This window comes from Vidua chalybeata, chromosome 17, assembly GCF_026979565.1.
Source record: "Vidua chalybeata isolate OUT-0048 chromosome 17, bVidCha1 merged haplotype, whole genome shotgun sequence".
Lineage (NCBI taxonomy): Eukaryota > Metazoa > Chordata > Aves > Passeriformes > Viduidae > Vidua > Vidua chalybeata.
Genome location: NC_071546.1, coordinates 8014318 through 8029531, shown reverse-complemented (window position 1 = coordinate 8029531; position 15214 = coordinate 8014318). Strand labels below are relative to the sequence as shown.

The window sequence follows — 15214 nt, the reverse complement described above, 5'->3', positions numbered from 1 at the left end:
GCCCCCAAGCCCCCCATCCCCCGGGGGCTGCACCCCTCACTGTGGGCTCCCAAGGCTGCAGTGGGTGTCGTGCACCACACAGCTGGGACATTGCTGTAGATCGCAGTGGGTCAACCTGCTCTGTGAGCCTGGGGTCCCTGGGCAGGATTGGGCTTCTCAGCACCCATCCTACCAGCCTGGTGGTGCTGGCACTGCCTTCCTGGGGAGCCCAGGGCTGCTCTGCTCACAGCCGGGTGTAGAGGACTCGAACCCAGAGACAAAATTACGTAAGGGCTGCAGATGACTCATGCCAAGTCCCTGCTTTTCCCTGGATTGTGCGGTGATGGAGACTCAGCCCCTTGCATTTTCTCCTCCAGGTATCCACAGGAGCAGAGTGCAGTGTTTGGGAAAGAGCAGAGGCTCCCACTTCCCGGCAGCACCACGAGCAGAGCTTTGCCACGGTCCTGCCCGGCAGCTGCCTGTGGGGTGCCAGGGAGTGGGGGCTGTGAGAAATCCCCAATTCCTCACTCTCCGCGTCTCTCTGGGCAGGTTAGGGCTGTTACCGGGACAGGAGATGCCCCAGCATCCTCGCGGGAAGGCTCTCCCAGCTCCCAGCAACTTCCTCGGACAAGCGGGGGGTGTACAGCGCACAAAGGGCACCGTGTCTGGCGCTCGGGCGGGGAACAGCAGCGATGGTTTCCTGGGGAAACCGCTCCGGGACCGTCGGCCGTGTCACCTCAGGAATGGAAACCGAAACTCAGGGCTTTCGACTCGGTGTTTGTTTGTCTAAAATCGGCAGATCCCGGGTTTCGGTTCTCCCCCGCCCTAATGCTATGGATGTGGTGACGCTGCTTTGCCTCCTCCCTGCTCCAGCAGTGGCTTCTTGCGCTCCGCCGGCAGCGATGGAGGGACGGCAGAGCCGGCGGCTCCCTGGGCTGCTCCGCTGCTCCTCCTGGAGCGAGGAGCAGGGCCGGAAGCTTTATATAATACAGTGAAAGCTGCTTGCTTCTAGAGCTGCAGGGGAAGTATCCCACCTGTAAAATCAGTGAAACCTCCAGATATCCCACCTGTAAATCCAGAGTGAAGCCTCAGTGCCAAGGCTGTTCTGCCTGGGTGAGCTGGGCACTGCCCGTCCTAGCTTGGGCACCTCAGGGGAGTAGTGCCAGGTATTTTGTTTATTTTTCACTGCTGTCTGATGCTGTCACAGAGAGCTTAGCTGTGGTTTAGAGTCAGGGCTGCAGAGAGGATGATTCCTGCCCCAGGCAGTAGCAAATGGAGATGGACTCCATCACTATGGACCACTCTGATACCGGGGCTGGGCTTTGCTTGGTCACTCCTTCCCAGGCAGGGATGGGATTGGTGCTGCTCAAATCATAACAGTTCCCATGGCAGCTGCAAGGACAAAGCTGTGGAGCCCTTTCCTGGATGGGAACACTGAGCACAGGGGCTCCATAGGGTCAGATCCTGCTGTGAGGCTGAGCCACCCACTGCTCCTCGCTGGCAGAGCACAGAGTGCAGCAGAGCCTGGCAGGTGGCCCTGTGCAGGTGGCCATCCTGCCACGGGTCCAGCAGTGACCAGGGTGTTGTTGCACAGCCCTGGTGGCTTTGCTGCCCAGGAATGCCTGGTTTCCACAGCCGCCCAGTGCTCTGCTGGGATCCATCCAGTGCCCTCTGCTCCAGTGGGGTCCATTCAGCACCCACAGGCCTGGGCTGCCCCAGTCCTTGGTGGGAAAACCCTTTTCTTGGTTCTGCAGGATGCTGCTGGATGGGAGCAAGGTGAGAGCTCCCTCTGAGGCACCCAGTGGCTGCGGCTGCACAAAGCAGGAAGGTCAAAAACATCGTTTCTCTTCCTCCTTCCACGGGTGTTGACAAACGTGCCAGAAACAGGTCTCTGCCCCTCCTTCCTTCCTGTTGCACTGCCGGCGTGCCCCACAGGCTGGTTTTGTGTTTCCTCCTCCCATTTGGTTTGAGGAAGAACTTTTTTTGTCGCTAAGGGTGGCTTTGTGTTGAGGTGGCACCACTAAGGACGACGCGCCCATCAATTGCTGGAAGGATTGAACAGCGTCCCTGTCAGCAGGGACACTTTGCCTCTGGGACCTGCGACTTTTTACAGCCACTTGTAGCTGGAGGTGTGTTCGTTTTCCCTGGTTGTTTCCAGGGCTTGCAGCTGGCTTCTGGCATGAAGATAATTCCATTAGGTGGGAATGCTGGGGCTGGACCGCAGTGTTTGGCACAGCACCTGCTTTACAGGTCACGGCTTTCTGAAGCCTTGTGTCCCGGCTGGTGAGATGCGGCTGCTGTTGTGGTTTACTGGGGCTGGGGCTGTTAGAGGAGCTTCCTGGGATTTTGCTTGGGTGCGTGTCTTTTGGGGTCATATCGGGTTGCAGGGATTTTTGGTTTTGTGTGTACTACCCGCAAATTTGCCCCATCATCAAACCGCACAGGGGGAGGATGAGGGCTGGGATGAGATGCTAAGCTGTTGTGGGATGGGTTTGGTGAAGTGTGAAAGGGCTGAGAAGGAGCTCCACAGACTGGTGCTGAGGATCCCTCACTTCTCGGGCGCTGAGCATCAGCTGATGGTGCTTGTGTGGTAACACGTACCCACAAACTGAGGTGTGAGGTGTTGACCCCCGGCTGTCGGTGCTGCCCCAGGAAACACGATGCAAATGAGACTCGGCTGCTGCTGGGGGTGGATTTGGGGTTTGAGGGTTTTTTTGGCTCGAGGCTGAGCTCTGCAGCGGGTACATCGCGCCAGGCAGGGAATCGAACGGAAAACGAAAGTGATGATGAACAGAAAGGAGGGCAGCGCTCGGCACCCCACCTCCACCCCCCCAGCCCCGTTAAAAAGGAGGCTGCCGGGGGCGCCGTGCTGAGGACTGGGGCTGCCGCTCAATATTCACTTAAAACTACGGTGCCGCCGCTCCCGGCTCTGGACCGAATCTGAGCGCGGGGAATCCCGACCTGCGGGTGAGCAGCGCCCCCGGGAGCGGCCCCTTTGCACTTGGGGGGACAGGATCGGGGGGAGACTCGGCCTCCGATGCGCGGGGATGCGGCGGTGGGACGGGACCGGGGTGTGAGGCTGGTTCCCCCAGGAGCGCCCGTCCTGCTCGCTGCGCCATGCGGGTGGTGCTGTCCCGGTAGCGGCACCGGTACCGGCTTCTGCTGCCCTGAATGCTGCTGCCCGCTTCCCTTGGTGCCCCTTCCCCCTGGTGCCTGTCCCCCCACCCCGCTGCCTGTCCCTCTTGTCCAGTGCCGGCTCCCCCCTCCCGGTGGAGGTCCCGGTGCCGGCTGGGGCTCCCGTCGGTGCCGGTGCCGATTTCCCCCGCCTGGTACCCGCCCGGTGGCCGTGCCGGCTCCCGCTCCCCCCGGTGCCGGCGGGCGGGACGGGGCGGGGCCGCCGTGATGCAATTTCCGCGAAGTCCGGCCCCGGTTTGAATGCAGGGAGGCCCGAGAAGCGAAACTGTCGCCGGCGGCGAGCCCCCGGGTCCCCGGGGTCCCCCCACCGCGGCGGCGGCGGCGGTGAGAGCGGTGGGGGGCGTTCCGGGGGGAGGGGAAGCTCCGAGGTTGGGCGGTCAGCGGAGCACCCTGGGGGGCTGCAGGACCCAGGATGCCCCCGGTAGCCCCTCAGCGAGCCGTGGGGTGCTGCAGGGCGTGCGGGATGCTGCGGGGCGTGCGGGGAGCGCATCCCGCTCAGCCCCTGCCCCGGCTCGCAGCGTCCCTGCCTGGGCTGGGATGCGTTCGGGAGAGGAGGGTCATAGCCAGGGTGCAGGTTTTGAAGTGCAAAGCCCTGTTTGGAGGGTGGGGAGAACCCCGGGGGTGCACAGTGCTGCCTTCAGTGAGCGATCCCCGACAGCGATATTCTAACCCTGCTGCCGCCTCAGAACTCCGGGGATGGCATCTGGGAGCTTCCGATGAACTTCTTACGGTTGGATAAAAGCAAATGCAGCACCCGGGGGTCCACGTGTCTCGGGGCTCTGCACACACTGGAGGGTCTGTGCCTGCACACACACTCGGGCAGTGGTGTCACGGCGGTCACTGCAGCAGCCAGGCAGTGCCGGCTCTTGGATGGGATGTGGAGAGAGCTGTCTGGTTGAAAAAGGCTGGGAAAGGGGGGCGCCAAGAACTTTGGAGGCTGTTTTTGCACTGGAGGGAGATTCCAGAGGGGTGTGGCTTCGGTGCAGCCAGGAGGACTGCGGGTGGTGGGGTGGCACTGGCCAGCATCTGCCAGGCAGCACCTCTTCCACTGTTTCCAAACCGTCCCGGCCAGCCCGGCTGCACTGATCACTGGTGGGGTGCTGGAGATACTGGGAAGGTCTTGCACTGTTGCTCTGAGTGCTGCTTGTAGCTGTAGACAAACTTCCAAGGGCCGGTGCTTGGCTAGGTCCGGTAACGGGGGTGTGGGGCTGCAGCCCCCCGAGGCACATGGTGCCCTGTCCCCATCCCACTCCCAACACGCTGATCCACGTCACTTGCTCTGATCGAGGGGCACTTGGCTTACTCCAGCGTAGCGCGTTGCCCAATATTTTGTCAATAATTAACGAAGCAAAGAGCTCAGAGAAGGGCCACCTTCCTCCTGGTGGGATAGGATGGGTGCGGAGCGTCGGGACGCAGGGGCACGGTGAGCATTTCTCTACCACAGCCATGCTTCCCCTCGCCATTTCCAGGGAAATGTGATTATCTCTGCCTGCAGCGTGACCTGCAAGGCGCCTGCCAGGGACGATGCTTGGACACAGCATGGCCCGGCCCTGACCCAAAGCATTTTCCTGAGCACGGAGGAAATGCCATCAGCGAGGCCATGGTGTGCTCTGTTTGGGTTTGGTTTTTGGCAAGGCTGGACCAGAGCTGGGCAGAGGGTGTGTGGGGCTGTGTTGGTGCCTGGGAGAGAGGCAGAACTCGCCCAGATGGGGCTGGGGGTACAATAAACCAGCCTCTGTCTGTCATGGTGACTTGCCACCCATCAGCAGGATGTGAGTGGCTTTAAATGCCAGGCTGAGCTTTTCAGGATCATTGTAAAAAAGGTTGTTTTTTTCTTGAAATATACAAAATTCAGCTTGTAAATAATGATCTGTGGCTTGCTGGTAAATACCGCTCCCCTTCCACTCTTACCTTCTGTGAAGCATTTGGATTTTGCCCTGTTGACATCAGTTTTATTCCCAGTGGGACAGCTGTCTTGGGGCAGAACTCCCTGAGCTTCCTTGTGCCTTGCATCTTCCCTCCACCCGAGCTTGGATTGCAAAAGTTCCCTTAGCTTTTTTTTTTTTTTTTTTTTTTTTTTTTTCCTCTTTCCTAGTATAAGAGTGCTGTAGAGAGAGAAAAGCTTTAATTTGGCGTCAGCACTAGTGCTGTACAGAGACTTAGAGCGGGGTTTGCACTTCCTCTTCCCTCCCACCTCCAGACCCAGAGCATGTTCTGGCAGTTTGCTCAAAATCAAACGCCTTCTTAAAAAAATAAACAGCAGAGGAATTGACCCCTTTAAAGGTGGAATATTCCCTCTTATCTTTTTCCAGCTGGGATGCCCTGCCTAGGCATGAATTCCAGTGGCACCCTGGCTGTCCCTCGGTCTTTATGGGCAGTTCTTAAGCGTTTAAGCGGGTGGGTCGGTACCGGCGGTGCTGCTGGACCGCGTCTCCCATGAGCTCTGCGGCTGTGGACGTGTCCGGGCCGGGAAGTTCGGCTCCCTGCCCACGGAGCCAGCGATCAGGTTTCTTCCTCTCCCGTGTGTAAAACTGAGGTTTACTGGAGTTTTCACCAGTTCCAGTGTTGCACAGATGTCGCACAAACCCCGAGTGCCTTTCCCAGGAGGGCTCGGCCGGAGGCGGAGACTTCCAGAGGAAGGAAGGTGGAACTGCTAAGGGAGGGATACCAAAGTGTTCCCGAAACTGCAGAAGTCAGTTCCACTGGGAACGTGCTGCCCTCGCCAGCTTCAAAGGAGCTGAAAGGCTCTCGGCGGCTGAGCGTGACCTGTGTCCCGCTCCGGGCGTTCCCGCTGCGGAGATTCGGGAGCAGCCCGGCCCCGCGCTGCCACCGCCGCCCTGTGTCCCCCCTGCCCTGTGCCAAGGTCCCGGGGCAAGCTGAACCTGCGGTCGCGAGGGACAGTGCCTCTGCCCTGGGGTCCCGCTTAGCTCCAGTCCATCCCTGATCTCCCGGGGAAAGCCGAGTGGGAATGCTCCCTTGGAGCAAACAGGCTCAAACAGGAGGGATTTTGACCCCCACAAGGTGCAGGGTTTTTCCCTGCCGCAGTCCAGCCCTCGGAGCAGGCTGTGTCTCCCCAGACAGTTGCCTGGTTTCCATTGTTGGGGGTTTTTCTGGTACTCACAGCCTGGAGCAGTTTGACAGGAGCAGCTCCAGGGGGTCTGCAGCCCTCACCAGCACCGTGCTGCCTTTGCTGTCTTGCTGAGAATCAGAGGAGCATCCCTTGATGCCCTTGGGCATGAGACAGCTTGTTCCACTCTCCCTCCTCTCTTTATAGGTGCTTATTTTCAAATTTCCCCAAATTATTTCATTTTGGAACAAAGCATTTTATCTGCATCAATCAGCAATTAGGCAGCACCAGAACCTCAGCTGTGGCTCCAGTTTTTCTTTTTTCTGTATTAGAACCAGAACAAACAAAGAGCTCCTGACCCCTGGACTACAGAAAGTTTTATTTCAATGACCATGACCTTGTTACAACCAGAGGATAGCAGTACCCTGGCTGTCTGCTGGCCCCAGCCAGCTCGGGGTCACTGCTCTTCTTTCACTACCAGCCTGCACTGAGTGCTTCAAGTAAAGGTTTGGAAGTGAAGGCGCAGAGCTGAGTCTGGGTGATTTAGCTCTGGATGCAGAGCTCGTGGCATGGCACAGTGGCGTGGCACACTGACCCCAATCAAGCCAGCGCTGGTGTGGGAGTCTGCCACGGAATCCCACAGCTTCCCAGAATGGAAACCTGCAGCTCTGCCCAGTGCCAGGCTTGCTGCCAGGCCTTGAGAGATAAACTGAGCGGGTGTTTATCCACCGAGCACGCGTCTGACCTGATGCACACAGAGAAGTAGGATTAGATGACTCCTTCATGGCTCAACAGCAGGTGGATGCTGTGACCCTGGGATGGGAGGTGAGGAGCTCTCTAAGGGTATGCTGGGAATGTGGGTGATGCTCCAGCCACTTCCAGCTTGGTGTTTGTTGTCTGGAGCTCCAGCTGGAGCAGCAGCCTCAGCACTCCCTGCCCACTTTGCCCAGCACCCTGTTTATCCCAGAAAAGAGCAAAGAATTCTTAATTAAAAATGCAGAAGCAATGCAAAGTTTGCCTTCCTGTTCCGTTGTCCACTGGACCTCAGCTGTAAATCCTGCTCTTCCCTGGCATTGCCAGAGAGCCAGTCTGTGGTGGCTGCTGGCTAGGAGCCCAAGTTGAGTGTTTGGCACGAGGCTGGTGGCTTTTCTTGGCAGCACACCCTGCCCAGAGATGTGCCCCGGCATGTTCCCTTCACCCTGACCATGTGGCCCAGCCACCAAACCCTGCAGCATCATTTCCAGGGCTGCTTCTGGCCCCTGGTTACCCAGGAAACAGAGGGCAGATGCCGGAGCTGGTGGCTGGAAAGGGCAGTGAGCCGTGGGTTGCCTTCCCCGCCGCTAGGGCCGAGCTCTCCCAGCCAGATGTTTACCAAGCTGTCAGCTGGAGAGATGCCGGCAGGCCCCTGTTCCAGCATGCCCATCTCCCGGCCCTGGGTGCTGCATCCCAGGAGCAAAGAAGGTGGTTGCTTCATTAACTAATTCCAATTCATCTTTTGCGCTACAGGACGGATAGGCTGAGGGGCTGGAGCTGGGTTCTTCCCATTCAGCATGGGGCTGCCTGGCCAACTCAGGGAAGAAAACAGGATAAAGAAAGTTGGCAGGAGGGACCCAAGGTGGGGCAGGTGCTGGCAGCAGGAAGAGGAAGTTGGATCATGTGTCCATGGTCGGGGGCAGATCAGTGGCTGCTGTGGGGACCGTGCTGGGCCCTTTGGAGCAGTTACTGCTTTGCCACTTTGGATGGTAATTGCTGATGGTCTGTAGGGATATCAGGGACCAGGCTGAGCCCTTCTGGGAACCCACACCACTTGGCAGCCTGATCCCTGTGCAAAACAACCGCCTGGGACCCGGGCTGGTGGGGGAACAGAGCTGGGGGAGAGAGTGCTGAGGCCGAGGTTGCCTGGGTGAGGTTCCTGGCTGTGTCAGTGCCTCTGTGTGCACCCAGCCAGGGATTGTCTGATGTTTCCTGCTAAGTCACTTGTTCCTTGTTCCTTTGTCAGGCTTCATGAGCTTACACCGATGGCCAGCAGGTATGCAGTGAGCTAGGACAAGGCCACTCGCTCCATGGCACCTCCTCCCCACGGCATCACCTTCTAAGATCTTCCCACCATTAATTTTGCCCCACTCAAGCTGCTGGCAAAGATGCCAACGGCCAACGGCCCAAAGGTGCCACTGGGCAGGCTCCAGCAGCAGCTGGAGCTGCTCCTGGTCTGCTCCAAGTGCAGTGTGAAGGAGAACGAGATCACCTACCACCCGCAGGAGGTGGAGCACAAGTGCATGTACGAGATCCTGCTGGCGCGCTGCCGCAGCCGCTGGAGCACGGCATGGAGGAAGGTGTCCCGGCGGCCCGGCTTCCCCAACCCGGCGCGCTACGCTGTCTGCAGGTACTACGTGATGGGGCTGGGCTGCAGCAAGCACAAGAACCAGTGCACCTTTGCCTGGAGCGCGGAGGAGGCCATGGTCTGGAACTTTGAGAGGGAACACCAGCTGGAGCGGCGCTGGCTGAAGGCAGCGGTGCTGCAGGCACAGCTGGGGGGCCCTGCTGCCACCCCCCACCTCACTGCCAGTGCTGCCAGCGAGATCACCAGCGAGTTTGGGGGGTACTTCCAGGAGATCTGCAAGCAGTGCTTTTTTGGCCGCCCCCAGCGCATCACAGTGGGTGGCTGCGGGTGGCTCTGTGAGTCCCATCACACCTGGGACCCGCTCCTGGTGCACGCGGTGCTGGACAGCCAGAAGAAGCAGCAGTACACGGCCATCCGGCCCTGCCCCGAGTTCATCGAGACCCTCGCCTACTGCCGGTTCGTGTCCCGGGGCCGGCCCTGCAGGCACGGCCCGCAGCGCTGCCAGTACGCCCACAGTGACGTGGAGATGGCCATCTGGGAGGCCGAGAGGGAGCACGGATTGCTGCGCTCCGACCTGCTGCCATCTGCGGGCACCGCCAGCACCAACGGCGAGCCAGCAGCGCCTGCGCCCGTGTGCTTCTACTGCCACATCTGCCTGGTGACCTGCAGCTCGCAGGAGAGCTTTGAGAACCACTGCTCCTCCATTGAGCACGTGCACATGCTCTCGGCCGACAGCTCCATGCAGTGGGTCCACCGTGCACCACCTCTCGGGCTGACCAAGTTCTCACTGTGTAGCAGGTAAGGCATCCAGCAGGGAAGAGGGCAGGGGCGGCAGGGGAGCTGCCAGCTCCCTGAGGATCCCCATGCCACCAGGCATGGGTGGCACCTGGAACACCTCTCTCCTGACAGAGCGGAGGTGTGTGAAATGGGGAGCAGCTGCACCAAGGCTCATTCCAAAGAGGAGCTTCAGGAGTGGATCCAGAGGGTGAAGGTTTCTGTGAAGAAAAAGAAGCAAGCCCTGAAGGATGGGCTCTTGTCCTACCAGGACCGGCTCCTTGCTGAGTATCGGGTGTGCTCCAACGAGGTGTTAATTGTGAGTGGCGGGCACAGGGTGGGAGAGCTTTGGTCCAGGGCATCACAGGAATTCTCTGGTCTGAGAGATTGGGAACAGAGACCACTGCTCAGCTTCCTAATGGGGATGCAAAAAGGGATGTGGCGTTCTCCTTCCTTCATCTCTTTGGAGACAGCAACCTGAGAGCCTGTTCGGGGTACCCAAGCTATGCCGTGGGTCCTCTTGCTTCCCAAGGCTGCTGGGTGGAGACCCAGAGCAGCAGTGGGGAAGGATGGAATATGAGGATGTACTCTTGATCTCTCTTGGGAGGATGTAGCATGAAGACAAGGATGAAGATGGCACTGTGGAGGGCTTTGAGGTGTGTCCCTGGGATGCTGCCTTCAGTCCCTCTCCTCTCATGACTCCCCACAGATGGCTGAGCACGTCGAAGGTGTCCATGTTGTGTGTGAGCAGCCTCTGCATGTGCAGCTGGAGGACAGGAAGAAGAAATACCAATGGCGGTTCAAGATCCACTCTCAGGTAAGCTCAGTCCTTTGTAGGGTTTTGTTTGGTTGGGGAGTTTTTTAGTTATTACTTCTACAAGGGGGAGAAGAATGGGGATTTGGAATTTTTAAATGAGAGCAAGTGCTGGGTACATAGGAGCTGCTCAGGTGGTGCCTGCACTGGGGCTGTGTGCAGGGGGTGTAAGCACTGTGTCTCCTGTCTTGTGCAGTGGTCCTGGGGCAGACCTGGCTGGTCTCAACACCTCCCCTGTATCATCACAAATTACAACATTCAGCTGCTTTCCTGACCAGGATTTTGTGGATGTTGGGGGCAAGAGCGTGTCTCCTCCAAAGTAGATTTCTCATTTACTGCACACTGGTTGATATTAAACTGGAACCTGAGGTTCTCTGAGACCTTAGAGTAATTGCTGTGTGATTGTGTGAGGAATAAGTTGTGGTGAGACTGGCACAGAGTTTGGTTCCTCTAGCAGCTTTTTCTAGGAAATGCTGCTGGAGCACCTCACCAGCTGCTGGGCTCTTCCTGTGGGCTGCCCTCACTGTGTCCCTGTCTTCTCCTCAATGGCAGATGCATCTGCAGCACGTGGCCCTGCTGAAACGGGACCCTGGAGTCAACTTCTACTTCTCAGGGAATGGGCTTTCCCGGGGCCTGCAGTACATTTGTGGGGAGCACGTGGCCATCGTGTCCTCCTCGCCCCGCACCGCGCTGGTGGAGGTCAGCATGGAGTGCTGCGTCCTGGGCATCTTCGAGCAGTGGGTGGTCTTCGACTTCGGCAAGCGCCCCGTCCTCATGCAGAAGATCAAGGTGAAGGTGGGCCGGCGGGAGACCCCCCAGCACGTCCCCAGCACCCGGGAGAGCAGCCGCCCCGTCAACTTTGTGCGCTGGGACCGGGGTAACCGCATCATCGTTCCCAGCATGCCAAGGACTGATGAAGAGGTGGTTCTGCTGGCAAAGTACAAACCTCCTGCTCTGGCACTGGATTACCAAAGTGAGGGTAGTGCAGTCGTTCCCATCACCCGGTGCAACTATCGGGAGAGGATGCACAGCTTCCTCTTCCGTGAGGAAGAAGCTGAGCAGGCTCTGATTGCCAAGTAAGTGCCAGGTGTGAACCCTTTTGGAGTAACCCTTCACTGGGGACCACAAGCCTGTTGCTAACCCTTGAGGCCATGCTGTCCCTGGGGTCTTCTGTCCATTCTGGGTTGAGTCTTATGGTGCCTTCCCAGAAAACTGGAAACCTGCCAAGGATGGCTTGCTGAGTCTCATCCTGTGGCTGTGGATTAGCTAGAGCATGGTTTCTTTCTGTATGTGCTTGGGGGGCTGGCAGACCCTCTCTGGGTGTAAGTGTCACTCCCCCCTCCATGGAGGAGGGCTCAGGAACTGACAGATCCTTTCTTTCTTTGCTCTTCATTTGGGTGTTTCCTCCTTTCAGACTCAACCTGCGTGTGCTCATCTCGCTGACCCCCATGCTGCAGAGCCTCTCCATGGGGGTGAAGTTTGCTCTTCCTGGGGAGCTGTTTGCTGAAGTGCCTACCCCTTACAACCTCTCGCCAGACACGGATGAGGGGTACCTGCTGAGCAGGTCTGTGCCCACCGCCTTCCTGGCACTTGACCCACCTGTGGACGGTCGGGTTTATGAAGTTTTTGTGGAACGTAAAGCCACCACGGAGAAGACTATCTGGCTACAGATACCACGCAGATGCTGCTCGGACTTAAACTTCAAGGCAAACACCTCCCACCAGGTGGAGATCCAGTTCCAAATAGACCAGCTGCTGTTCCGGCAGTGGCACCAAGCTGTGGACAGCCTGTTCGATGAGAAGCTGGTCCTGCCAGATGTTGCCAGTTGCTCCATCCCCTACTCTCTTGGGTCCCCACAGAGAGGGAACAGCAAGCAGAAACAGGCCATCTCCTTCATCACGGGCCAGCCGACCACCAGCCGGCAGGTCCCACCTCTGCTCATCTATGGACCTTTTGGCACAGGGAAGACATTCACCTTGGCCATGGCCACCTTGGAGATCCTCAGGCAGCCCAACACACGGGTGCTGATCTGCACTCACACAAACAGGTTAGCAGGGAAGAGGCAATGAGAACTTTGGGCAAGATGGTGCATTGCTTGCTGAGGGGGTGAAGGGGAGCCAGGGTATATGAGCCAGAGCCGAGCTCCCCTTTTCTCAGTGTGCACTTCAATTGCTTGTTTAAATAAATTAGTTTTTGTTGAATTTGTCTTAAACTGCTCTACTTCCTGCTAGGAGGAAACCTGGCATGGGTGGAAGTCTTTGTGGAAGAGGCAACACAAACTCACAGAATCCCTGAATGGTTTGGGTTGGAAAGGACATTACAGCTTGTCTTGTTCCAAACCCTTCCCCTAGATCAGGTTGCTACAAGCCCTGTCCATCCTAGCCTTGAGCACTTCACATATTCCTGCCTCATCATAAAATGGGAATGTGGCTGGAGAGACAGTTTTCTCCAGCCTTTGCTGTGTACTGCAAGAAGTAGAAAGCTGCTGCCTGACCATGCTGGGATAATGTTGTGCTCTAGTTGCCCTTGAAGACTGTTTGGCTCTGTGTACATGCCAATCTATTGACTTTTCCAGGGAGAGTTTGGGGAAGAGAAAATGCAGATCTGGCCTGAATGCCATTGGATCTGCCTTCAGAGAAACCAGGCCAAGACTGTTAAAATTAGAGCAGTTACACTGAAAAGAGTGTCCACATCTGATCCTGCAGGCTGTTACTGCCTCAGTTTTTAATGCATAATAGATGGTGACTGCTAATCTTAGCCTGTTCCAGGCTGTTTGCTTGCACAGAAGCTTCTCCTGTAGGTCTTGTCTCACCAGGAGATGGGGATGCTTTGCTGTCAGAGAAGAGCTCCTTGTCACTTGGCCCTGCACAGCATCAGGGACACAGGTTTTGTTGGGCACATCACATTTTTCCATAAGAGTATCAAGAGATGTTGTAGTCTCAAATACCAATTCCTATTTTAAATCATGCTGTTGAAAGAGGCTGGGAATTGGTGGCTGCGTAGGCACTGGTTCCTTTGTGCAGTTGTGAATGTCTGCTGTGACAAGTGTGGTGTCACCAGAGCCAGGAGAGAAACTGGATGTGTGTTGCAAAATGATGAGAGAGAACTTTGTGTCACAGAATTTAAGAACAGCACCAAAGATTCCTTGATGCTTTTCCCTTTTGTCCCCCTCCAGCGCTGCTGACATTTACATCCGGGAGTATTTTCATAACTATGTGACCACAGGGCATCCATGGGCCGTTCCCCTGCGGATCATCTCCACCGACCGGTCGGTCAACATGACGGACCCCATCACCCAGATGTACTGCTGCCTCTCGCCAGACCAGCGCTCCTTCCGCCTGCCCACGCAGGCCGAGATCGACAAGCACCACATCATTATCACCACCTCCATGCTTTCCAAGGACCTGAAGGTGCGCCCCGGCTACTTCACCCACATCATGATCGACGAGGCTGCGCAGATGCTGGAGTGCGAAGCTTTGGTTCCGCTCTCCTACGCCACTTTTGAGACCCGCATTGTCCTGGCTGGGGACCACATGCAGATAACCCCAAAGCTGTTCTGTGTTGAGGGTGGGCAATCTGCTGATCACACCCTCTTGAACCGGCTCTTTCAGTTCTACCAGAAGGAGAAGCATGAGGTGGCCATAAAGAGCAGGATCATCTTCAATGAGAATTATCGTTCCACTGCCAGCATTATTGAGTTCATCTCCAAGCACTTCTACATTGGCAATGGCAATGCTATCCAAGCCAGTGGGAACATCCCACCCCATCCTGAAATTTATCCCCTCGTGTTCTGCCATGTGCGTGGTGTGGCTGAAAGGGATATCTCCATGATTTCTTGGCAAAACGTCTCCGAGATAATACAAGTGATTGAGAAAGTGAAGGAGATCTATCAGACGTGGCCAGATGAGTGGGGTGTCCAGGATCTGAAGAAGATCTGTGTGGTCTCCCATGGGACGCAGGTGCGTAGAAGAATCCTGCATTCCACCTGAGGGGGCTATGCCTGCTCTGCTGACTAAACACTCCCTAAGAAAGACCCTTTTAATCTATTTATTAGTATTTGTGCTAGTGAAAATAGGAAATCTGGGGTCTCGTGTGCCTTCAGTGTTTTTTTGAGGCACTCTCCATTTAGGTAGAGTGTCCTGGGTGGTTGGAGCAGGGATAGTTGGATGGCTTAGTTAAACACTTCTATCAGCATCTTCTAGGCAGGTTAATGACAGGGCAGTGGAAGCTCTGGCTGAAGTCAGCCCAGATGTGTGGCTGCTTTCAAGTACTTTGGGGAACCTGCAGCTGGGCAGGATAAGGGACCCTGGTGTTTGGTGGGCGGCGTTTCTGAGCTGAGTTCACTTGTTGCCTCTTTCTTACCAGGTTTCTATAACAAGACAAGAGCTGAGGAAAAAGCAGCTACAAGATGTGGTGGTGGAAAACTATGAAAATTTGCCAGGTTTGTGTCTTGTGCAACAGTCCCTCCTGCCTGGCTGCATTTTAGGGTGGTCTTCTGTGTGAGTGTCATACACAGCTTTTGCAGTCGTGCTGGTGGACATGAGGGTCCATAGCAACTACAGCCATGGGGTAACAGGCAGGTGGAAGAGACACTGGGGTATTAGCAGAGGAGTTTCCAACATATATTTTCCTCCTTGTTAAAATGCAAAATATTGGCTATTGTTGTGGAAAAATACCTCTATGGGAGGTGCTGCCAGGCAGAGCTACCCTGCCCTCTCAGTGTCTCTGCCATCACTGCAGTCCAGTCCACGTAACACCAATTAGAAGGGAGTGCCTTTTGTTCATTTCCATACCCTTCTGGTTGGTAGATCTTTGATTTTGTCTTTTACCGAGTGAATAAGATTTCACTCTGAATTAAATCTGCACCCAGCTGTCAACTAATTTCAAATACATGGACTTTGCTTTGTAGGAGGGCACAAGCCCTGTAAGTGCCATCCCAGAGACTTGAGTATGTGTGAATCATGTGAAGCCCTAAGTACCAGTGAGGGAGGCTAGTGACAGAAGTGAATTGAAACCAGGATGGGTACCAATCACAGAACAGCTC

At 56.5% G+C, this 15214-nt stretch overlaps 1 protein-coding gene across 1 annotated transcript in view; it reads left to right on the top strand.

Moving 5' to 3' along the window:
- HELZ2 (helicase with zinc finger 2) overlaps positions 1-15214 on the top strand; it is a 30198-nt gene that overhangs the window by 1146 nt on the left and 13838 nt on the right. Inside the window, exons 2-8 of the mRNA XM_053958346.1 lie at positions 8241-9380; positions 9492-9675; positions 10066-10173; positions 10723-11246; positions 11585-12217; positions 13346-14129; positions 14536-14611. Coding sequence (XP_053814321.1) covers positions 8383-9380; positions 9492-9675; positions 10066-10173; positions 10723-11246; positions 11585-12217; positions 13346-14129; positions 14536-14611 — 3307 coding nt within the window. The 5' untranslated portion in view covers positions 8241-8382. The remainder of the gene's footprint in view (positions 1-8240; positions 9381-9491; positions 9676-10065; positions 10174-10722; positions 11247-11584; positions 12218-13345; positions 14130-14535; positions 14612-15214) is intronic.